General features: G+C 34.6%; 1 protein-coding gene across 6 annotated transcripts in view; it reads right to left on the bottom strand.

Annotated features, from left to right (window-relative positions):
- The window catches only part of Wdr49 (WD repeat domain 49), a 167,136-nt gene that overhangs the window by 127,524 nt on the left and 14,994 nt on the right, over window positions 1–24,618 (bottom strand). For 4 of the 6 annotated variants that reach the window (XR_012448048.1, XR_012448047.1, XM_074073848.1 and 1 more), the window contains exons 3-5: window positions 10,517–10,957; window positions 7,186–7,359; window positions 6,171–6,345 (exon numbers count right to left, since the gene is read on the bottom strand). Coding sequence is in view for 4 of the 6 variants with exons in the window: in XM_074073848.1 (XP_073929949.1) it covers window positions 6,171–6,345; window positions 7,186–7,359; window positions 10,517–10,957 (790 nt within the window). In the remaining 2 variants the exon portion in view is untranslated. The remainder of the gene's footprint in view (window positions 1–6,170; window positions 6,346–7,185; window positions 7,360–10,516; window positions 10,958–24,618) is intronic. The other 2 variants (XM_074073851.1, XM_074073850.1) reach the window with 2 other exon arrangements.

Genomic DNA, 24,618 nt, shown 5'->3' with positions numbered 1-24,618 from the left:
ACAAAACAAAACCCAACTCCTTGCTGCCTGCAGGAAACACTCTTTACTAGTAAAGACAAACATGGCCTGAAAGTGAAAGGATGGCAAAAGATATTTCCAGCAAATAAATCCCAAAACCAAGGAGGAGTCACTGTATTCATATCTGACAAAAGAGACATCAAAATTAGTCAGAAACAACTAAGAAGGTCAGCTCATATTGATAAAGGGATTAATTCACCCAGAAGACATAACAATTATAAATATATATGCACTGAATAATGCACTCAACTTCTTTGTACTCAGTGTACTCAACTTCATTTAAAAAAAAAAAAGGCAAACACTACTGGATAAAAGCTCAGATAGATGCCAATACAATGATAGTGGGTAGCTTCAATACCCCACTCTCAACAATTGGTCATTCAGAGGAGAAAAAAATCAACAAAGAAACATTAGAGTTAAGTAACACAACAGATCAAATGGATTTAACAGACATCTGTGGACTATTTCACCCAACAGTTCAGAATATAGATTGTTTTCAGAAGCCCATAAATCTTCCACTGAAGTAAATCTATTTTAGGATATAAAGCAAATCTTAACAAATACAAGAAAGTTGAAAAACTTCTTATATTTTATCAGATAATAAAAAATAACTAGACATCAACAGTAAGAGAAGATGCAGAAAATATACAAACACATGGAAATTAGATAATACACTTTTTAACATCAGTGAATTATCAAAGAAATCAGGGGAGAAACTTAAAAAATCCATAAAATCAAATGAAAATGAAAATGCAATACACCAGAACCTATATATCCATAAATGCTTACATTAAAATCTGAGAGCTAGTCAGGTGCTGATGGCTCACACCTCTAATCCTAGCTACTTGAGCGGCTGAGATCGGGAGCATCATGGTTTGAGACCAGCAGTTCATGAGACCCCATCTCCAAAATAACCATAGCAAAATAGACTAGAGGTATGGCTCAAGTGGTAGGCCTTTTTACCTTGCAAGCATAAAGCCCTGAGTTCAAACGTTAGTCCCACCAAAAAAAAATAGAAAAATCAGAAAGCTCTCAAATATTAACCTAGTAATGTACTACAAAGTCTTAGAAAATAAGAACAAGCCAACCCCAAAATGAATAGAAGGAAATAAATATTGAAGATCTGAGATGAAATTAATTAATGGAAAAATTATGCAAAGAATTAATGGAACAAAGATTTAATTCTTTGAAAAGATAAATGAGTTTGATAAACCCTAAGCCAAATTAACAAAAAAAGGAGAGAGAAGACACAATTAATCAAATAAGAGATGAAAAGAGAAGCTATGACAACAGGTACCACTGTAATACAGAGGATCATTAGGAATATTTTGAAACTTATATTCTAATAAAGTGGAAAAATGTAGAAGTGAATAAATTTCTAGGTAATGTGACCTACCAAAATTAAACCAAGAATCTAAAAGAAACCTTAGCAGAAAATAATGGGCAACAAGATTGAATGAGTAATAAAAAGACTCCCAGTAAAAAAAAGCCCAGGACAGGAAGGATTCACTGCTGAATTTTACTAGACCTTTAAAGAACTAACACCAATGGTCTTCAAACCACAAAACAGAATGGAAAGGGATGCTTCCAAACTCACACTATGAAACCAGTATCACTTTGATACTAAAACCACAAATGTACAGCAAAAAAAGAAAACTATAGGCCAATATCCTTGATGAATATAGATGCAAAAATTCTCAATAAAATACTTGCAAACTGAATTCAACTCATTGAAAAAATCATATACCATGATCAACCTGGATTCATTCCAAAAATGCAAGGATGGTTCAACATATACAAATTGGTAAATGTGATACAGCACATGAAAGAATTAAAGAAAAAGTCACATAATCATCTCAATGATTGAAGAAAAAAGCCTTTGAAAAATTCAATATCCCTTCATTATAAAAGCACTGTCCAGACTAAAGATATAAGGGGCATACCTCAACTTAATAAAGGCTTCAAAGCAAAACCATAATAAAGGCAAACCTATGACTAATTACCATACTGAATGCAGAAAAGCAAAATATTTTCTCTAAAATCAGGAACAAGTCAAAGTTGTCCACTCTCACTACTCTCACTAGATACAGTGTTGGAATACTTAGCCAGAGGAATAAAGTAAGATAAAGAAATAAGTGATATACAAATAAGAAAGGAAGAAGATACATTATCCCTATTTGTAGATAATGTTATCCTATTCTTAAAAGACCCTAAAGAATACACTAGAAGACTCTTAGAAACTACTTTATCAAAGTAGTAGGATGAATAAACTAAAGGACCCAAAAGTAAATCCCATGCAGCTAGAGCCATATGACATAATAACAAGAATTGACAAATGGGACTGCATCAAATTTAAAAGCTTCTGCATAGAAAAGGAAACAAGAGTAAATAAAGAGACAGCATACAAAATGATAGACAGTCTTTGTCAGCTTTGCATCCAATAAGAGATTAATATCAGAATATATAAAGAGTTCAATAGAGCAACTCATCTAATGAACAAAGAACTGAACACTTTTCAAAAGAAGAAATACAATTAGCCAATATATACTTGAAAAAAAAGTTCAACATCTTTAACTATCAATTCAAAACTATACTGAGATTACATCTCACCACATTCAGAATGGCTATCACCAAAAAAACAACAAATGTCAGAAAGGATGCAGAGAAAAAAGAACTCTTCTACATTGTTGATAGGGATGTAAACTAGTACAGCCACTATGGAAATCAGTATGGAGGTTCCTCAAAACCTAGAAATATGGCCTGGGATGTGGTTCAAGTGGAGAGTGCTTGCCTATCAAAGAGAGATCCTAAGTTCAAACCACAGTGTAACCAAAAAAAAAAGTAAAAACTAGAAATAAAACTACTATATGATCCAGCTATACCACTCCTAAAAATATACTTAAAAAAGGAATCAAAGGCAGCATACAATAGAGATACCTTCATAACTATGTTTATTGTGGTACTATTCACCATAGCCAAGTCATGAATCAGTCTAGGTACATGCCCATCAATGGATGAATTGATAAAGAAACTGTGGTATAGAGCTGGTGACATGGCTCAGTGATATACAGTGCTTGGCTAACATATGCAAGACCCTGGGAATGATTCCTAGCACTGAAGAGAAAATACAAGTAAGACAAGGGAAGGGAAGGAAGAGAAGGGGAGGAGAGGGATGGGAGACTAGGGAGGGAAGGAGGGAAGAAGAGAGGGACAGAGGAAGGAGAAAGAAAGAGAGAGAAAAAGAGAGATGAAAGAAAGAAAGAAGGAAGGAAGGAAAGAAAGAAAAAAAGGAAGGAAGGAAAGAAAAGAAAGGAAGGAAGGAAAGAAAGAAAGAGAAAAAGTTAAACACAATGGAGTGTTAGTCTACCATAAAGAAGAACAAATTAGGTCATTTAAAGGAAAATGGATAGAACTAGAGAAAATCATGTTGAGAAATAAGCCAAACTCAGAAAGACAAATATCACATTTTCTCCTGTATCTGAAAAAAAAAGTGGGACTTTTATGGAATAAGAAGGAGCAGGAGTGGGATAAGTGTAGATAAACAGTGCAGTGGTATATTTCATACAGGTACCTCATATACATGTATGAAAATGTCATAATTAAACACATTATTTTGTACAATTAATATATGCTCATAAAAAGCTAAGAAATATATAGTCTGAATAAGATAACAAAGATCTTTAGTACTATATATAATTGTATACATTTTTTATTTTTTAGAAACCAATTCCTAATTTGCAGTCATTTAGCAGCCATACTCTGAAGTTGGGTATCTTAGATTATAAACATGATTTTATACTGCTGATACTACATTAACTTCACATATTCTTTGTCAGTTGAAGAGGGAACCAGAGGTACTAATGAAATTGAAGCAAGGTTTAGAGTGAGAATTTTTCATTTTCTCCCTGAGTATGATAAAGTTATTTAGATATTACTCATCTACAGAAAGAATAATCTTACTTATACCCTCGACCTTTCCAAAAATATCACTTGTAAGCTACTTCTCTTTATCTGTTTATATTAACTTAAAATCATGGTATTCAAACAATACACTCAGCTTCAGAGAACTTACTACAAGTAGATTTCAAGAACTATTACTTTGTGAGTACAGTCTAGGCTTTGGCTTATGTATCAAAAGATAATGCTGTTTGGAAGCAGCTGAAATTGCTTCGTTCAGTTTATTTTTAGTGTTCTAATGTTTATTTCAGTGTAACAAAAATTTAATACATAGTTTTATGCCTGTCATACTTAGCAGATAATGAAGAAACAGCATCTTGTTTTTACCTCAATTAATATTATGACAAAATTAAAGAATGGATGGAAGGCATCAAAGAGATGGTATGTATTACACTGAAGAAAAAGTAAGAAATTTACACTTCTTCATGTAGGATATGATTTTTGTGAGCACACACTAGAAGAGAATTAATTTCAACTTCATGAAACCCAAATAGGGTTTTGTTTTGTTTTTTTTTTTTAGTAACCATTATGCATATGTCATGTTTTTTTTCTATTTTTTATTATTTGCATACATTGTTTGGGTCATTTCTCCACCCTGCCCCCTCCCCCACCCTTCCTCCCTCCCCTCCTCAGTTTCAGGCAGGTCCCATTCCCAAATAGGGTTTTAAAAGAATTAACCTAGAAGGTAACACACATGCATAGGAAAGTAATGTGAGTCAACTCCCTGTATAGCTGTCTTTATCTCAACTAGCAAAAACCCTTGTCCCTTCCTATTATTGCTTATACTCTCTCTTCAACAATATTAGAGATAAGGGCAAAATAGTTTCTGCCAGGTATCGAGGGGGTGGGGGGGAGAGGGAGGGAGTGGGGGGGAGAGGGAGGGGGTGGAGTGGGTGGTAAGGGAGGGGGTGGGGGCAGGGGGGAGAAATGACCCAAGCATTGTATGCACATATGAATAATAAAAAAATTTTTTAAATGAAATAAAATGTAATAAAAACAGAACAGTAACAGGAACTAGGCATGGTGTCACATGCTTCTAATTCAAGCTACTTGGGAGGCATCACAGCTCAAGTCAAGGCAGGGCAAAACTTAGCAACATAGTATCTCAAAAACAATCTGGGTGTGGTCATCGCACCTGTCCTCCCAGCTACTCAGGAAGCAATGGTAGTAGGATTCACAGTCCAAGGCTGGCCCAGGCAAAAGCACAAAATCCTATCTAAAAAACAAAGTAAATAGCAAAACCATACTGAGGCTCTGGCTCAAGTGGTAGAGCTTTTGCCTAGCAAGTGTAAGGCCCAGAATTCAATTCCCAGTACTAAAAAATAAATAAAAAGAAATAAACCAGTAACATTAATCCCACTAAAACTCATTAAAGTTATGGTTTCCATTCTTTTCAGTGGGTATGCCTTAAAGAAGCAATTCAGAAGTGACAAAATTACAATAATCCTTGATATATAAACCAAGACATCAGTGCAGATATTGCATATTTGGATCTGGAACCATCAGATACAAATTTTGTAAATTAAAATATATCATGAAACTTATTAATTTATTAATAACTAGATTTTTAAGAATGTTCTGGTATTCTATAGATACTTTTTTATAAAATAATCCTATCACACAGGTAACTGCTGCTTAAGTACTCTAAACTAAAGGAACTTGGTCATTATATCAAAAAGAAGGGAAGGAAGGAAGGAAGGAAGGAAGCGAGGGAGGGAGAGAGGGAGGGACCGAGGGACGGAGGAAGAGAGGGAGGGAGGAAAGGAGGGAGGAAAATTAAGACAATTATATTGTGAAGCAGATATTTTCCATAAAAATACAAAGAAAACAAAGGATACATTTTGAGGGAACTTGTTAAGTTCTGTTAAGCATCCCTGAATGTGACTGAATGACTTTAGTTAGAATCAGACTTGGGTTGAAGCTAATGGACTCTATAACAATTTTCTTCCTTCTCTTGAAATCTCTTAAGTGCACAGTTCACCTGAATTAATTGAATTAAGCATAAATTTTATAAGAAAAGAAAAGAAATAATCTCTGCCAGATTTGTGAGTATCACAGAGTCCAGGCCAAAACCTCTAGAGAACCAATTACTGGTTTCTAGACTTAAACATTTTGTGTGAAACATTTCCATCAAAGAATATAAATGTAGAAGGTGATAGTGACTGTTTTCTTTCATTACTGTCAAAATTCAGTACCTTGCCTGACCCAATCTCCATGATGAAGTTTGTGTTGTAATATATGGCAACATTTGTGACATCCAGAGAAGAGTTCTGCCCAGCTAATGGTCATGGTGGCTTCTTCATCTTCACATGCACTAGCAGGTCGTTCAAACAGGGAAATCAAGGCTGATGTGAAAACAATTGCTTGAACCTTGAGAGTCATTGAAGGACAAACAAACATAGGCTGGATAATTGTCATAAGAAGATTCTATGTCCTTTATGATTAATAAGGAATGTATAGTGAAGTAATAAGAAATGTCCTCACCATTACTTAAAGGATACAAGCAATTATGTTTAAAAAAAAAAAAAAAGAACTAGAAGGTTGGTAAAGCAATTACCAAGGACAGCCTGTCACTTACTTTTAAGATGCTTCTCACTAAGACCAGTAAGAATGAAAAACTTTCACAATTATGAAAAAAAAATTGTTCTAATAAAGCTGCTTCTGAGGTCTCTGGCATATTGTAGTGTCATTCAATAAGTAATAATTTGTCACATGTTAGGTAGAATTTGATAGTAAGGCAGAAATCACTGTATCCAATGTCCAGGTTTCATAGTTACCCTCTCTAATGCATCTATCCCTTTGTTACATGATACAGGAAATTAGCACTCTTTAGTTGACTGGTATTAAGCATCCCAAAACCTTATGAATGAAAATCAGAACAATTAAGTTTAAATAATTATGGGAGATAAATTTAGACATTTAATATTTATTATTACTGAGATCTAATAGATTAAGCATTTTATGGAGTAAAGATGGCAAGATTTTTTTCTAAATAGGAAATTGCAACTATACACAGATTAGAAAAACACAATGAAGATTTGTTTTTATAAGCAAGATAAAGAATTATAATCTAATCAATACCTTTCATGTCCAATATGTATGACCTTATAATCTATAATATAGGTCATACTCAGGGCAATTCAATTTCTACTTTGAACTACAGTTTCTAATTAATTTCATAATGTTCAATCTTATCCTTCTTTCACTTACCTTTCCAGTTATATCCCCAAAAGAAAGGATTGATTCGTTGGTGTCAAGAGGATCATACCAATAATCCATGCAAATTGGTGTTCCTTTCAGGCCTTGGAGTTTGTATTGACAAGGAAATTCTTTGGACAGCAGATCATAGAAACAAATCTCTTTACTTGTAAAAGCCACTGCTATCTAAAGTAGCAAAATAGAAAATCAGAAGGTATTTAATGTGGATTTAGTAAATTCAATATGCAAAGTAGACATGCAAATATAATCACCAAATCAGAGATTATTCTGTGAGGGTCCTTAAAATTATTACAGAAGTATAGCACAGTGGCACAAATGTTCTTTATTCTAACTTTGTACTCTAGCAAAAAAGAACTATTACCATAAAAGGAATTTATACATATCCTTTCTTCCTTTTCTACTCCACACACCCATGAGTGTCCTCCATCCATAGGAGGTTGCAGAAGTAATTATACAGGAAAGACAAAGGCACAGAGAGGTATACCATTACACAATCATACCAGAAATTTTAGTAACCATGTTTTATGAAGCATGCAGAGAATTTCACAAAAATCAATTAATAAAAATTGTGTACATGTCTCATTCTAGATCCTATAATCATAAAAGGCTATTTGTAAAAGAGTAAATTATTTAACAACACAAAAATCAATCAGTAGAAACTGTCCCTGTAGAAGCCCACACACTGGATTCAGTGGACAAAGACTTTAGCTCAGCTATTGCAAATATGTTCAAAAAAGTAAAGGAAAAAATGTCTGAAGCATTGCCAGTATTTGAGTCATGTAGATTTAATATATTTACCAACAAGATAGAATTTGCATTTCTCTAATAGAGCCCCAAAATGCAAAGAGCAAAAACTGAAAGAATTGAAGAGAAAAACAGACATTTCAAGAACAGCACTCAACTTTCAATAATGGATAGAAAAAATGGGCTGAAATTCAACAGGAAAAGAAGACAGTTCAGGATAATCACAGAATGTTGCACACAAATATAAAAATGTAAAGTGGACTAGAGCTATCTTTTAGTGTTTTAAACTATATTTTGATGCGTTTAAGCATTAGCAACAGACCCTTAACAACGGACAACCAGATAAAACGTCAGCAGTCACTACAGAGGCAATAAAGGCTGAAGCGAGGCTCTGAAGAGCAGTTGCCTCAGTTTATAACTCTTGACCATACTATTTACCTGCTACGTGACCAGGAAAAATTACACAACCTCTTGCTCAGTCTCTCACCCTCAGAGTGGGAAAAAATATGTTCATCATGATGATCTTGAGACATTAGATCAGAGCGTGCTAATAGGAAGTTAATGATGATCAATGTACTTTACGGCAGTACAGCACACTATTTCTCCCACTAAAAAGAACCTGACTCTTTGGAGAAGAGCTGATTCTAGTTTGACATAGGAAATACACAATCTTGGAGCTTCCTCTTATGTCAGGAATCAAGGAAGCTTTCACAGACTGCTATAGTTATAATAGCACTCTGAAGCAGACTTGTGTTAATTCCTACTTTCTAAAGATGGTATGATCTTTGGCATAGGGTAATAAATAACTCAGTGGATTGAAAACATATAAACTTTTAAACCCACAAATTTTTAATTTTACTGAAAATAGTAATAATAGTAGTATTAATTGTTCATCTTTAGAAGATACTAGGAAGCCAGCTAGTTATTTTGAAAACTGGTAAATAAAAGTGAAGAATTGGGTATTTATCCTGCTTTTGTTATATATTTGTATTTCATGATAACTAAATAATTAAGGAGGGAAATTTCTTTTTATAGTGTCATTTCAGACTGTAAAGGAAGAGAAACTGATGAGATTAGGTTATCATCATCTGTCAACCTCAAATAAATGAGTGGATCAAGAAATAATGGTTAATAACTAGTGCCAGCCTAAGGCAGGAAAGAATGAAGCATTTTGTACACACTGAATAAAGAACACATAACTTCCCATTCCAAACAAGCAAACAAACCTGAAACTGAGAAAGGTCTTAGCTTTACTACCAACTCATTGGAAATGTAAGCAACAGGTGGGCATGACAAAGAGCCCTATGACCACACTTCAAGATCCAGATATGGAAAACTCTCATAGACAAACATCCAGTATCTGCAAAAATACCAACTGCAATAGCCAAAAATGCAAGAAAGAAAAAGAGATGAAGAAAAATGTACAGACAGAAAAAAGGATATCAGAACTGGGGTGTAGCTCAGTGGTAGAGTATCTGTTTAGCAAGCACAAGACCATAAGATCAATCCCCAGTGCCATGAAAGAAAAAAAAGATACATATCCATCATTCACAGCATGTCGATCTTACTCAGATCTTTCTTTGAAATTCTTTTCTTTTTTTTTTTTTTTTTTGGTGCTTCCTAGGCAAGTGCTCCACTACTTGAGCCATGCCCACAATCTCTTGCTTTTTCTCAGCCCAGCCTCACACCATGATCTTCTTATTGCCTCTGGAGTGTCTGAGATTACAAGTATGATCCACAGCCAGCCTCTTAGTAAGATACTGATTTAGACAAAAATTTAAAAATTATAATACAATCATGGTAATATACACCTGAATAGATACTTGATGACATTAGGGAAATATTGTTATTAATAGTGTGATGCTGAAATTTTGGTTGTGCTAACAATATATCTTTTAGAAATGCAGAAATATTTACAAATGGAATGATTTGATGCTTTTTATCTTAATACAGTAGGTTTGGAAGAAATAAGATTGGCTGTGAATCAAACATGGTTACAAGGATCCAGGGTAGATCAGGTTCTCTCTGCTTATGTGTGCATTTTAAATTGTAGCAAAAAAAATGTGGATACTCTAATCTACTACAAAGTTTCTTTTTCCTTGCAATATCTTATTTTGTCACAAGTATAGGTAGATGAAGATATCTGGACTATGTAGGCCCCATCTATTAGAATTAAGAAACTGACCAGTACAGTCAAATAAGCTCCTCTTGTTAACTGCAGTAGGCTGTACCATGCACGATAATAGCCTCTCTGCTCTGTACAAGGACCCATGATCCTGTTGTAAACTATGAAGGAGTAATGATCTTATCAGCTAATGATGCAGCATGGCCATTTGGAAGAGAGCCAAGAGTCTGAGTCATTATCAGTGGTATCACTTTAATGCACATAGTGAACAGCTTAGGAAATTGAGTGTTCCTTTGGTTCTACTTCGATTCCCTCCAGATCAAAGGAGAGGCACCCAAAAGCACAATGGAACTCTCTGTCACTGCTGGTATTATACTCAATATTAATCAAGACCCTTGGCCCACCATTTTTCCCCTTTTCCAAGCAATAAATTTACTTTTAAAGACTTTGTACCTTGTTTACATTTTCCAGAGAAACCAGACTCGTCACCCACAAGTGTTTGAGCTTGGTAGCATCTGAAGTGATAGGAAGTGTTTCTTGCAGCTTTAAATTCTCTCCCCAGAATCCTAATAAACCTTCTTTACTGACAGTCAGATAACGACTTGAACTTTTTAAGAAAACTACTTTTTGAATGGTGTCCTTGTGTTTTCCTGGAAGGAATTCAAGTTCCTTCCACTGGGGAACCACAGTTGCCTTTGCTCGTTCATCCTTCTCATAAAGTGATAACAGTATAAATGAACTTAGCTTGTCCCAATTAATGAAGCCATCTTGGGCCACATCCACTTTGTCAAAGAGGTCCCCATATTCTTCTTTTGTGCCCCATCCAACAATCTCTGTCATCTTTTGTATGAACTCTTCTCTGGACATACAAATGGTTTTCCTTGGCTCTGAGGACTAGAAATAGGAATAAAGAAATCACAGGCACAATGTGTTACCCCAATGTTGGATTTAATTTACAGTTCTAAGATGCAAAAATAAAAAAGTCTTTTGCTTTATAATGGTACTATTCTAAAGTGAATTTTGACTGGAGATCAAATAATTCACAGGGTGAGAAGCTGCATCCTCAATTACAAACATCCTTATGACTGGAAGAAGGAGGCAGAAGAGTCTGAGAAGCATTGATGGAAGCAGAGGTCAGAAGGGTGCAGCAATAGGAAGCTAATACCAAGATTTATAGAAAATAGGTGAATCCCTGAAAAACGTTTTGCACATCCAGTAAAATTACAACATAATGAAACTCAAATTCAAGGGCAAGAAGTTCATTTCTGGAAATACACCGTTAAAATACTGGTGAAACCATATGCAATTCGTTCTTGTTCTTCATTGTACTGTTCTGTGAAGTGTCTGCAGACATTAAACTAGCTGATACTGAACCACTGCTTCTAAGAGAAACACAGAGTCAGCTTTCTATAAACTTCTGCTCTCCCCATTTTCATAAATTGCTAAATGCATAATTGTGACTTATGTGTATTTCTGTTGAAAGACACCTCATTTAATATCACTGCTAATTCATCACAATTAAACTCATGGGGAACACAATTAGAACTTGTACCTAAAGAAGGCATCACACATATTTTCCCACTAAACCACCTGTGAGCTTTGGAACTCCACACAGAACCTCACCAGTACACTTGGGACCAACTTAAACAGCAAAATCACCAACAAAAAGTACAGAAATGTAAAAGTATGGCACTAAAGAGATGGGGACCAGGACACTTAATGGCAGTGTGAGCGCTAGAACAACAAGGCTCCGAATCACCTTGCTTGACCTCAACTTAAAATGTGCATATCGGGAAACTCACATTTTCACTACTTGTCACATATCTGTAAAGGAATGTGAAAGTGCTATAAGTGAAGATTTGGAGGACACAAATTAATTTAGGGATGTAGGCAAATTCACAAATACAGACTCCACGGATAATGAAGAGTGACTTTATTTAGCTTAATATTGACAGACTGTTTAGTTCAGCGAGATTTGTAATGAGATATCAACCTTTCCTATGTCAGAGCCCTGAGTCAGGAGGTAACAGTTTGTAGACCAAACCAAATGAATGTAGATTTAATTCTGGTTGCTGGTGTGAGAACCACCAGCAACTTCTTCCCTGCTGAGCTTTTACTTCTCCCTCCTTAGAGGAGGTTTAACAGTGTTTGTCACAATAAAATTATTATGAAGAGTCAGGCTCTAGTGGCTCCTAACTACTTGAGAGCTGAAATAGGGAGAATCACCATTCCAGGCCAGTCTGTCAACAGAAAAAAAGTTGAGCATGGAGGCATATGCCTGTCATCCCAGTGACACAGGGAGGGTAAAATAGGAGGATTAGCCTGGGCAAAAATTGAGACCCTAACTCCAAAATCAGCAGAGCAAAAAGGACTAAGTGCCTGGCTCAAGAGATAGGGTGCCTGCCTCACAAGCATGAAGCCCTGAGTTCAAACCCCAGAACCACCAAAACCATGAAGTTATTATGAAGATTAACTGGGTATCATGTGTGCTAGAATTTTGTAATCAGATGTTTAATAGAGGTTAATCCAGGCTTTTAATTAATTAACTTTCTGAGAAATAATTCATATTAAGTCTTTCCTGTCAGAAGCTTATCAGTCTTACCTTTACAAAATTATTTTTTATTCTAGAAAGTTTTTATAGATGGATGCTTTCTAGTGACTCAGATTTTTATTATAGAGAAAGAAATCTGGACCTAATAGCATTCCATCTGGGCGCAACCTGCAAACTGCTTTCAAAAACAAAGTCAATGTAGATCTTTACTCCAAACCATTACATGACATCAATCTCATACCTATAGTATCATCTCATTAATACAATGCCATTTTAAAGCAGAATCTAAATATATTTTATTTCTGTAAGTGAGTTATTCACTTTCATTTCTAAGAATAAGAAATTGTTCTGACAAGTACAAAAGCAATGCCTTTTTTATATTCAAAACTGCAAAATTGTGATTATAGTACAATAAACAAATTTCTTCCCCAAAGTAATATAAAGAACTATTGTTTTATGCATATTGATAATGCCAAGATGATCTGAGAGAAGAGACTGAGAAGTACTCCCAATTTATGAAAATGATTTTATAAGTTCGTTTATATGTGTGATATCCCTGACAATTTCATCACTGGTTGTTTACTTGTTACCTTTTTTGGTTTTAAGTTTGTTAATAAAACCATGTGTTTGCCACAATTTTGTTTAAAACTTAAGGGTCCACTCTTACTAAAAAAATCCTACCTTATTTCAAATAGCATTATGGATATGCCTCAATCAATATGTAGTCTATGTTTATACATTTTATTTTATATCAGCTTGAATAAATTAGTTAAATATGCAATTAAAGTACTTGATCCTTTGCATAAGCTTAAAAGCAGAGATGCATTAATTTTTACTACATAGTTGATTCTCATTTTATCAGTGGTTCCCACTTACCCTCTGGGACTAGAATTAATTCAATCATTCCATCTTACTATACACAACACACTCTGTGGGAGACAGATTGTGTGGTAGTGTAGTTGAGTGCTAAACCTATAATGAAATATAGTTATAGTGATATCTAGCTCTTAGGACTGCAACCAAGATTAATTGGTAATTTCCTGTATGTATAGCACATGAGAAAATTTAATGTGTGTTTGCCACATTTATACGCAATAAATGTTGATTCCCTGCTAAAGGGTTTAAAGAAAATTAAAGACTATAAATTGAGTCATCATGCCATTAATGACTACTCTCTGAGAGTTTAACTAAGTGTGCGTGTGTGTAAAGCTTTAAGGTGTAAATAAATATTAACTTTGGTAAATTGATCTTCTCTACAAAGAGCTGCTCATTGCTAAATGGGTAGTTATAATAGACTTCTCAAGGGATCAAAATATGTACAGGATTCCCCACCAACAGGATAATCTGAAGTTCTCTGTTTCTGTTACCCTTGCCATTGTGGGGCAGAAACTAGTTTTGAGCTGAAAATGAGATAACTATACACAGTCTCCTGTCAGCCTGTCATCAAAAATACAAACAGAAAATCGTGTGTGTGTGTGTGTGTGTTGGTTTTGCATGAGTTACTTGTGGTGCTACTGTGAGATTTTAGGTGAGACAGAGTTTCCCATCCCAGACTTCTTGGCAGGAGAAAACACCATGGAAAAGAACCTAAGAGAACACTTGAACCTAAAAATGAACTTGCATGTACCATGATTTAATTGTTACAGACTGAGTTTGTATTAGATTCAGTACAGTTTGGCAAAATAATTTATCTTTGAGTCAGTCCTCTTTGGAGATACCACACATAATACATATATATGCACATATATACATACATTTAAATTAGTACTAATTTAATTAGCATCTGGATTTTATGACTGAATTTGCCACATGTTATTTGTGTGTCTTTGGGCCAGTTATAACCTCTCTCAGTGCTTGTGTGAGGCTCCTATAAAATAATCTAAATAAAAGGCCATCTTTACATTAAGCAACTCTATTAAACATTAGTTATTCTTATTGAAGATATGTCCATATCAAGCTAAATTTACAAGCATATATTTAGTGTAGATAGGGAAATATTAGGAATTAAGGAAATTTGATTTTATTATAAAATATAGAATACAAAATAATTCTCATTCTACTCAATGAAAGCTTAATTATTATAGCTTTAATAAAACCTTCCTCCCAACATAAAATTTGTTCCAACTTGAATGTAAGCTTTTCACATAAACACTACCTAATTGTGTACTTAAAGACATAGCCTTTCACTCCTATTAATTATTCTGTCTGGTCTTCTTGACTTAAAAAAATTAGTACTTTGGCCTCTGCTAGAACAACTCTTCTAATACTAGTGAAAAGTATATGAACAATTATAAATCATATTCTCATTCAGTTTTTTGCAAGATAATATTTATAAATTTATTTTGCTATATCTACTTAACTATTGGGTAAGAAAATTACCAATTATTGTCTCCAATTGTTCTTATGGGAATCAGAAAACTGATATACTCAGAATGGCTGGCTGATTGTTTCACTAGGCACAACTTTCTCCCCTTCTAGCCCCCATACAGAGCTGGGGATCGAACCCAGGGCCTTGCACATCCCAGCACTTGATTTTTAGAGAAGGTTCTCACTACGTAACTTAGACTGAACTAGAACTCCCTAGGTAGCCCAGGCTGGCCTTGAACTTGAAATCCTTCTGCTTCTACTGCCTAAGTGCTGGGATTACAGGTATATGCCACCATGTCTGGTTAGACACAATTTTAGATCTCTGGAAAATCTGTCTTCCTGAATCTATTTTAATGAATATTCTGAAAACCATTTTCTTTTGCCTAAAAAGCATTTTCTGCAGCTACAGTCAGTTCTGATAAGCTGCCTATGTTTTAAAAAAATTTTGTAAAATTCTCTCCAACCTCTGAATGTTGTTAGATTTAGATTTTAATTTATGAAAACTGAGCTCTAAAACCAAGTGCAAAACTCCAAAGATAAATGCTTTTGGGGAAACTTGACAGCTTTTATGGTCATTAAGAAAATATCAGGTACTTTGAATTAGTAACACATGCGCTTGCCAACAATATGTTTTAAAATTTTTATTTTTGCACAAATAGTCCAAGCTTACTAGAAAAAACACAGATTAAGCTAAAAATTAAAATCCTTGATACTGATCACCTTTTCAGAGTTTTTCTAGGCAGAAATTGAAATGACTATGTATCATTTACCAAACAGTGTTGCGATACACATCTTTCTTTCTGCTTTTTCCACTTGTATTACACCCTAAAGCAAAGCTTTTTACAGTATGTATTGGTCTTAATAGTATTCCATGTTGAACATGTACAATTACTTATAAACTTGATTGTTAAAAATTTCAACTATTCCCAATGAATTACTGTTTTATATAAACCACCCTGAAACAAATATCCCTATGTATACATCTTTGCTTGGTTGTATAATACATTCCTGAGAAAAATTCCCTAAAAGCTGAATTTCTGAGACAAAGAATTTGCATATTCTTAAAGTTTTTGATATGTCTTGCCAAATCCTCCTCAAAATGGTTGTGCAAATTTACATTCTCATCAACAAAGTATAAGGTTGTCTATACCAAAGAAACTCACCAAAGCAAAGTATTATTCTTAAAACTCATCAACTACTGCTAAAACACTACTGCTTCAACATTTACACACTTTCTAGCAAAAAAAACCCCAAAAACAAAAAAACAGCAATACATCCCCAAAGAGGATCAAAATCTCCCAAATGTTGGAAATGTTGTTTATATATTTTTCCTAACCCTTTCTTATAGTAATATTTAGTAATAAAATGTGGAAAAAATCTTCCTTCTTTTATTTCACTCTGCAAATAAGATGTGCACACAAGACAAAAATGTAAGTTCAATTTTAGAACTATGGATAGAACAAAATCCAATTCAATAAGAAATCTGGATATTTTTTCTTCTGGCAAAGCCTGGTGGTAGGTTAGGGTGTTATTGACCTAAAGTTCACTATCCTCACCCATTAGTATTTTCTTCCATTATCTGGAAATGTCAAATGATGATCCATTCACCCACTGGTCTATTCACTAGAATATATAATAAGTACATGAAGCATACAATGGGATGTGATGGGATACATTTATTCATTCAACAAATATTTGTTAAATGTCCATTCCATGTCAAATACTATTCTAACATTCAGCATTAACTTTGAAGAAGACAGACAAGGCCAAAGCTCTTCAAATACTTTCACTTCAGTGGACAGCTTAGATGTGCCACACACGGTGAAAGACATATGGTCCTAGGTAACCAAAAGTAATAATGAGCCACAAACATCACACTATTGTTTTTCCAAGTTTTAAAATAAATGCAACATTTAAGCATGCTGAAACATTGTATGAACAGAAATCTTATAAGGACCAAAAATCTTTCCTTACTTTGTAAGTTTTTTGCTTTTAATTCAGACCATTGGAATTATACAATGCTTCTTTTTTTCTCTACATGAAAAATAATTTATAATAGCATCTCACAATCTTATTTCTCCCAGAACCTGCTACTTTTATCAACTACTTCACCAAAATTAATATTTCTTTTTTGGATATTAGACATGATTTTTGGGTAATGTTCCATGACAGTTCAATGTGTATTCACTATCAAAATGCATCCCTTTCCACTATCTCTATAACTAAATTTAAAATTAACATGCTGCTTTCTCATGCTTCATTCTGCTGTGCTTGCCTCAATTTCTCTTGGTTATAAACTGTACTGGTTATGAATATGTATTAGGATTCACTGTCAAACCCTGTGAACATCTTCTGGAGTAGAAGATTAGATACAGTATTTCAAAACAGATGTATCAGTTTATATCATGCCCTGCAATTTTCACCAACCAATGAACATTCATGAGAGAGTGAGCAACACAACAGGAAAGACTGGCCCACTGTCTAAGATTCATAGCACTGCTTCTTCCCCGCTTCAATGGATATAGTTGGTTTTAATTTTCATTTATACTGTGATAGCAATGATTCAAGTGCTTACAAATTCAAATGGAATTAGTGTTGTCGCTAACAAAGATACAGCCTGAAGTCCCTGTACTGAATTTAAGACTTAGAATGAAATTCTTGCAAATCAAAAACTTAACAATTTGGTTTCCTACCCAGTTGGTGAACTAGAAGTATATAGTAACTGTAGGGGAAAGCAAAATCAATAAATCTATGTTGCTATTTTAAATAAAGATGATCACAGTGCCTCAGAAATCTAATTTTTTTTTAAGTTTACAGAGCTTTTCAAATCTTGTATCTGATTACCTCAGATAATGTTCAGCTCTATCATCTCTTTTTGCCTAAGCTGGAAACAGGGTAAGAGACTGACCAGTGGAATGGTGAAGCTCTTCCCAAGTTTCATGGATCTGTATTTGGGAATCTCACAATAGCAGCATAAACATACACTTTAAAAACTATTGCTGCCACTATGGAAATCAGTATGGAGGTTCCTCAAGAAACTAAAAATAGAACTGTCATATAATCCTGCTATACCACTCTTGGGCATGTAGCTGAAGGAATGTAAATCAACATGCACATTCACGTTTATAGAAGCACTATTCACAATAGCCAAGCTGTGGAATCAGCCTAAGTGCCCAATAACCAATGAACGGATAAAGAAAATGTGGTACATATATGCAATTGAGTGTTATTCAGATGTAAAGAAGAATGAAATTATGTCATTTTCAGGAAAATGAATGGAACTGGTGATAATATTAAATGAGATAAATGAAGCTCAGAAAGACAAATATGACATGTTTCCACTCATATGTGAAAGCTAGTCTTAAAAAAATAATAACACTCATGATTATAAAAGGGTAACTGTTTGGAGTGGGGACCTGTGGGTAAGGGGAGGGAGAAAGGAATGGGTGTGATGGGGGTGAATATTATACAAGTCATTATATGCATATATATACATATGTATATACATATATATTCGAAAACTGTATAATGAAACCCACCAAAAACTATTAAAAAGGGGTTGGAGGAGAGAGGGGGTTTAAGATAGAGCAGTATAGATAGGATGAATTTGATCAAAGTACATTGAAAGCAAGTTGTAAATATCACAAAATCCTTTTGTGCAATTAATTTATGCTAATAAAAATTAAATTTAAAAATATTATTGCTATTCTTTTGTGGAAAACCATGAGATTGTGGTAAAGATATTCATGCATCCATGAGTTACTGGCATGCTGGAGTTGGAGAAAGATTAGAGACTCTACACCAAACTCTTTATTTAAAAGAAAGAAACTGAGGCCCAGTGAGTTATTAAAAAAAGAAGACCACAGAGATGAGATTACATAATTTACTTATTCACTTGGCAGAAACAGGCCTAGAATTATGAATTTCCAATTCCTCACAACTTTACCCTATATATGTACTGATTTCAACAAATGAGCCTTTCTAGGTAATACAGTCATCAACAAACCTGAAAAATATGAGGTTAGAACGTGTACACTGTTAAAAATTTAGAACCCTAAAACTTAAAAGGATACACCTAAATTTTATTTATGAACTTTGAATAAATATAGTAAGAGTGAAACGACTAAAACGTCAGAGAAATTCTAATCTAGATTCTAAGAAAAAACTTTCTAAGAAATTTTCAGCTTTTTGCTGCTCTTGCTACCTTCCCAACTCTTTAACCAATCTCTGGCCATTGTTCTCTGTGATCTGCCACCCAGCAGATGCCCTGGAAAAGCATCTTCTTTTGTCCTACACCCAGGCTGCTGAATAATGATGAATAAAGTTCACCCTAAAGGTGAATGATTCATTGTAATAAAATACATGATCTTTACCCTCAAAGTTCTCTCTATAATACTAAGAATCCTTCCATGTTTCCTAGCTGAAATTTTAGGAATTCTCTAAATTCCTACTTTATAATTTCCTTCTCCATTCCCAATAGAGAAGTCTGACTCCTAGTTCATAGGAATAAAGGAGAAGAAAGAGAATGTAAAGAAGGAAGACAAGTAGGAGAGAGGAATGAGGAGGAAGAATCAGTCAGATGGGAGCTCCCTCTGTTTTTGAACTTCTCATATAGCGTGCCCTGCATCTGCAGCCATCTTCTTCTCTTGTATTCTGGATATGCCCTTCTCCTATCACCTTAAAGAGTCTCTTCCAGCCAGACATCATGGATCATGCTTGTAATCCTAGCTACCCAGAAAGCAGAGATCAGGAGGATAATGGTTTGAAGTAAGCACCAGGCAAAATTGTTTTTGAGACCCTATCTCAAAAAATCCAATACACAAAAGGGCTGGTGAAGTGGCTCAAGTGGTAGAGTGCCTGCCTAGTAAACATGAGGCTCCGAGTTCAAACTCCAGTACCACAAAGCAAAGAAAAAAAAAGAATCTCTTCCATCATTCTCTTGTTCTCTGTGGATACCTTTTCATAAGCATTAAACATGATCAAAGAACTGGAATCATTAAAAATATTCTCTTGACATTCCCATCTGCTTTTCATTACTGTTTCATCTTTCTCATTTCAAACATTCCACTTGACGAAATAATGTTCGTATAGTATCTCAATTTCCTTGCCTCCAACTTTATCAGCCTGTTGTAATCCAGGCTTCTCTTTTTTTCCCCCTTCTTTGAAGCTGTGTTTTAGTAAAGACTAAAATTCTTGTGGCTAAATCTTTCAGTGGGTCTTTCCAGTTCTTACCTGATAAGGGAAAGAATGTACCAAGTTAATGTTTTTGGTGCCAGAATATCTTGTTTGGGGAAAGAACTTGAGTTTGTGGGAAAATAAAACTCTGAGATATGTGCAAGAAACATCAATTAAGAAAAATAAAGAAGCGCTGGAGGCATGGCTCAAGCAGTAGAGCACCTGCCTAGCCCTACATTTGAACCCAGTACCACCAAAAAAAAAGAAAAGAAAAGGAAAGTGGGAAAGTGGGGAGTGTCAAGCTTCTCTGAAGGAAAAAAGAGTTTGATATGTGTTGTATTGAAATGGCTTTCTTCCTTGATCAGACAGAGGGAGAGAGAGAAGACTAGTCACAGAAGGGGAGTTGGAGAGAATGGGAGATGACAACATTGAAAGGGTGGCATATGAATAAACAGTAATTGAGAAAAACCTGTAGACAATATTGCTGAAGTGACTTCCAATAATGTAAGTGTCTATGATCTTTGGAGATGTAAACCTTTCTCATATTATCATCCTACCTGTCCCACACTTACTTCCCCCAAATCTTCAATTACATCTGCTAAACTTATGAATGCTTTCTAAAGGGAAAGTCCTGGAAAAACATGTAAAAGGCTGAGTCTCAGCATGTGTTAATCAGATAGAGAAGAAAGGTAACAACTGCAATGGAGGATGGCAGAGGTAACTTTCAATTTGCAGAAATTTGAGAAGAGCTTTTAGTTTCCAGAATTGTGGCACAGGGATATGAGCCAATGTCAAGTTTGGAAAGTTCCCACCCATGAGGTCTCTGTTCTTAATAAATGCTTCTGCAGAATTTGCCTTTGTCAACTTCTCTGTTTCTAAAAACACCTGCTTTTCTTGGTTTACATTCCAAATATGCATCTGGTTTTCTTTTGATTTTTGTTTTTCTATTTAATTTTATTTTATACTTTTTATTATTGTTGTACTGGGGGTATATGCATGACATTTACAAAAGTTCTTGCAATGAATCATAGCTGAGTTCACCCCTCCATCATTTTCCTTTAATTCCCCTCCCCTTCTGATTTTTCTGATGACTCCATCTCAGACTCCTTTGTGGATACCACTTTTCCCAGGCATCCCTTAGAGGTTCGTATACTTTACCTTTCTCCCAATACCTTTTCTCACTTCACATACCCTATCTGATTTATGGCTTAAACAATGATCTAATTGCAGATAAGGCCCAAATGGATTTTTTTAGCTAAACTTTTCTTCTGAGTGCTAAACTTCTAAACCTCTAAATCCAATTATCTACTAGATATCCAATCTTGGACGTCCTATATGGGTGACTCAAATCTACATATCTAAATATCAATTTACCTTCTCTTGAAAATAATCTCTCTTCAAATTTTCTTTCGATTTGAGTATTTTCAAAATTAAAAATTGAAAGGAAGATGGTCTACAGGTCCATTCATAGGACAGTAGTTGAACATGGTACAATTAACAAGGAAGCGTGATTAAACCATGATTATCTGTTAAACAAATGAAGATGATCTCCGTGAACTGATATGGAAGTATACTGTTAAGTAAATAAGATGAAAAAGTAATACAGAAAAAAATGTATGCAATCTTTGTTTTTTAATTTTTATTTTTTTTTATTTTATTATTCATATGTGCATACAAGGCTTGGGTCATTTCTCCCCCCTGCCCCCACCCCCTCCCTTACCACCCACTCCGCCCCCTCCCTCTCCCTCCCACCCCCTCAATACCCAGCAGAAACTATTTTGCCCTTATTTCTAATTTTGTTGTAGAGAGAGTATAAGCCATAATAGGAAGGAACGAGGGTTTTTGCTGGTTGAGATAAGGATAGCTTGTATGCAATCTTTTATGTGAGAAAGAAGAGAAGTTGAAAAGATTTATATACATATAGAAACCCATGTGCTATGTAATTAAAAAAATTAAACTATGGGAAAAATAATTTAGTAGTTAATAAAAATGGTTACCAGTGCAGAATAGGAGGATGAGGAGAAAAGCATAGGGAAGAAAATAAAATTTTTCTCTAAGCATTCTTATTTATATAGCTTTGAATTTTAAATTACAAAAATAATTTATGTAGTACAAAATAAAATCAAAATAAGGATTTTTTTAATTTTAAAATTTAATATATACCAACCTAATGATGTAACAAGTCAACAACACAAACACTAAAAGAAATTAATTTTAGTAATCGATAAGCCCAGTTCTCTGACCCTTGTACTCTTAATGTATAATGTAAGGACAAAACCTGTTAATAAATATTGAATTTGACTTTTTTCTTTAGGGTAATACTGATGTAGGTTTAATGTGTTATTGAACAGAGCATATGAGTAAACATTGATGCTATTGGAAAAAAAGTTAATATGAAAGAGTGGAAATAAAAATGATGTGAGTATAGAATGCAGAAAAAACACTGTGTACTGAAATTCAGTTGGAGATTAATATAGTTTCATTTTTTCACAAAATTGATACACAGTTAAGTATAAATATATCCTAGCTCTGTCAAAAGAAAGGGCTTAGAAACAATGATAGCAATGAATACACTGTTGCCCTATTTTTTTTCTCCTTCCTTCCTTTCTTCCTTCCTTCATCCTTTCTTCCTTTCTCTCTCTCTTTCTTTCTCTCTCTCTTTCTATCCTTGCCCTGGGGATAGAACCCAGGGCATTAACCATGTTCAGTGAGTGCTATGCCACTGAACTACATTCTCAGTAGATCCTATTTTGCTCCAGTAACTGGAGACCCTAGAGAAGTGACTGATTCAGGGCAGTGACATCACCTTTTGCCAGAAAATAAAGAAATGATAAAAGATTGGTAGAAAGATTTTAAAAAGATGCATGAACTGACTTGAAGGGCCTCACACTAGCTGAATTTGGAGCGATTTTAATATCAGGAAGAGTAATGATGGCAATAGCAAATAACATATATTTTCTGGTGGCTCTGGATTTTGAACTCAGGGTCTCATGGTTACTAGGCAGGTGCTCTTCCATGTGAACCATTCTTCCAGCCTACTAATAACATATTGCATAGAATAAATGAATCCGTGAATTTGTGGCAACACTCAAAATGGAGAGAAAAGAAAAGGAGATGGAGAAATAAAAGAGAGAGAGAAAGATGTCTCTGCTCTACTAGACTTTGAATTCAGGACCTTACATTTACCAGACAGGCACTTGATCACTTGACCCATAACCCTAGCCTTTTTTTTTTTTCTGTAGTTATTTTTCAGGAAGGGTCTCATGATTTTTCCTAGGACTGACCTCAGACTGTGATCCTCCTCCCTACAGCTTCCCTCATAGCTGAGATTGCAGGGTTATACCACCACATCTGGCTCATTGATTGAGATGGTGTCTTACTAACTTTTTGCCAGGACTGGCTTAAAACAATAATCCTCCTAATCTCCACCTCCTGCATAGCTAAAATTGCAACTGTGAGCCAACAGAAGAGGACTCTCCTACAGGTGAATGCCAAATTGAAAATAATAAGAATCAAAGCAAATTTAAAAAGCACCGTTTTCCAATCATTGATATAGACACTGTTTTCTGCAAAGATCATCAATCAATAGTCAAGCTAATGGGTAAAATTTTGTTGAAGAACACTCCTAATATGATATCAGAGTGTCACCCAATGGATACCTTTACAATGGATAACTCTAATGGGCCCAGTTCAATCAAGGGATCCAATGCATAGTATCACCAATACTGTGTCAAATGCCATGATGTAACTCCTGCTTGTCATGGACGAGGCACATGTAACATCTTCTATGCTGTACCCTTGCCAAAAATTTGTGAGCCTGAATCCAATAGTGAAGAAGCAATATGGAAATCCAGATTGTGGGATACTCTAAAGAATTGCCATGAACTCATCAAAATGTCCATGTAATGAAATATGAGAGAAAAAAGAAAAATTCCTAAAGATTAAAGGAACTTAGAGAGACATGTCAACTAAAGCAAATGTCCAGTCCAGTTCTTGGACTGGATATGCGGTTTACAAACAAACTAGAGAAGATATTACTGAGAAACAGGGGTACTTTAATATGGACCTTTCTATTGGGTAGTATATGAAGTTAAACTTTCTCAGTGCAATAATGGCATTATAGTTTTGTGAAAGAATGTTCTTGTTCCTAGAAGGTATATGTTGAGCTAATTAGGGCCAAACTATTATGATGCCTTAAATTCACTTTTAAATAATTGATACAAAACCTTGTATATAATATATATGAAGAGAAAGATAAAATACATAAAAAAAATTAATTGTTGAATCTAGATGAAAGATGAGTTTGCTATATTTGTTTTTCTACTTTCATATCTTCTATTTGTTTTATTGTTTTAACTTAGAGGGCACAATTACCAATTACTCCTGTATTCCCTAAGTCTGAATGTGTTAGCACCTTACCCAATAAACCCAATTAATCAACAGGTTCTGTGCATTGTAGCTA

Source organism: Castor canadensis, chromosome 5 (assembly GCF_047511655.1).
Source record: "Castor canadensis chromosome 5, mCasCan1.hap1v2, whole genome shotgun sequence".
Classification (NCBI taxonomy): Eukaryota; Metazoa; Chordata; class Mammalia; order Rodentia; family Castoridae; genus Castor; species Castor canadensis.
The sequence above is the reverse complement of the archived record's forward strand: the minus strand, read 5'-3'. Positions and strand labels throughout refer to the sequence as shown.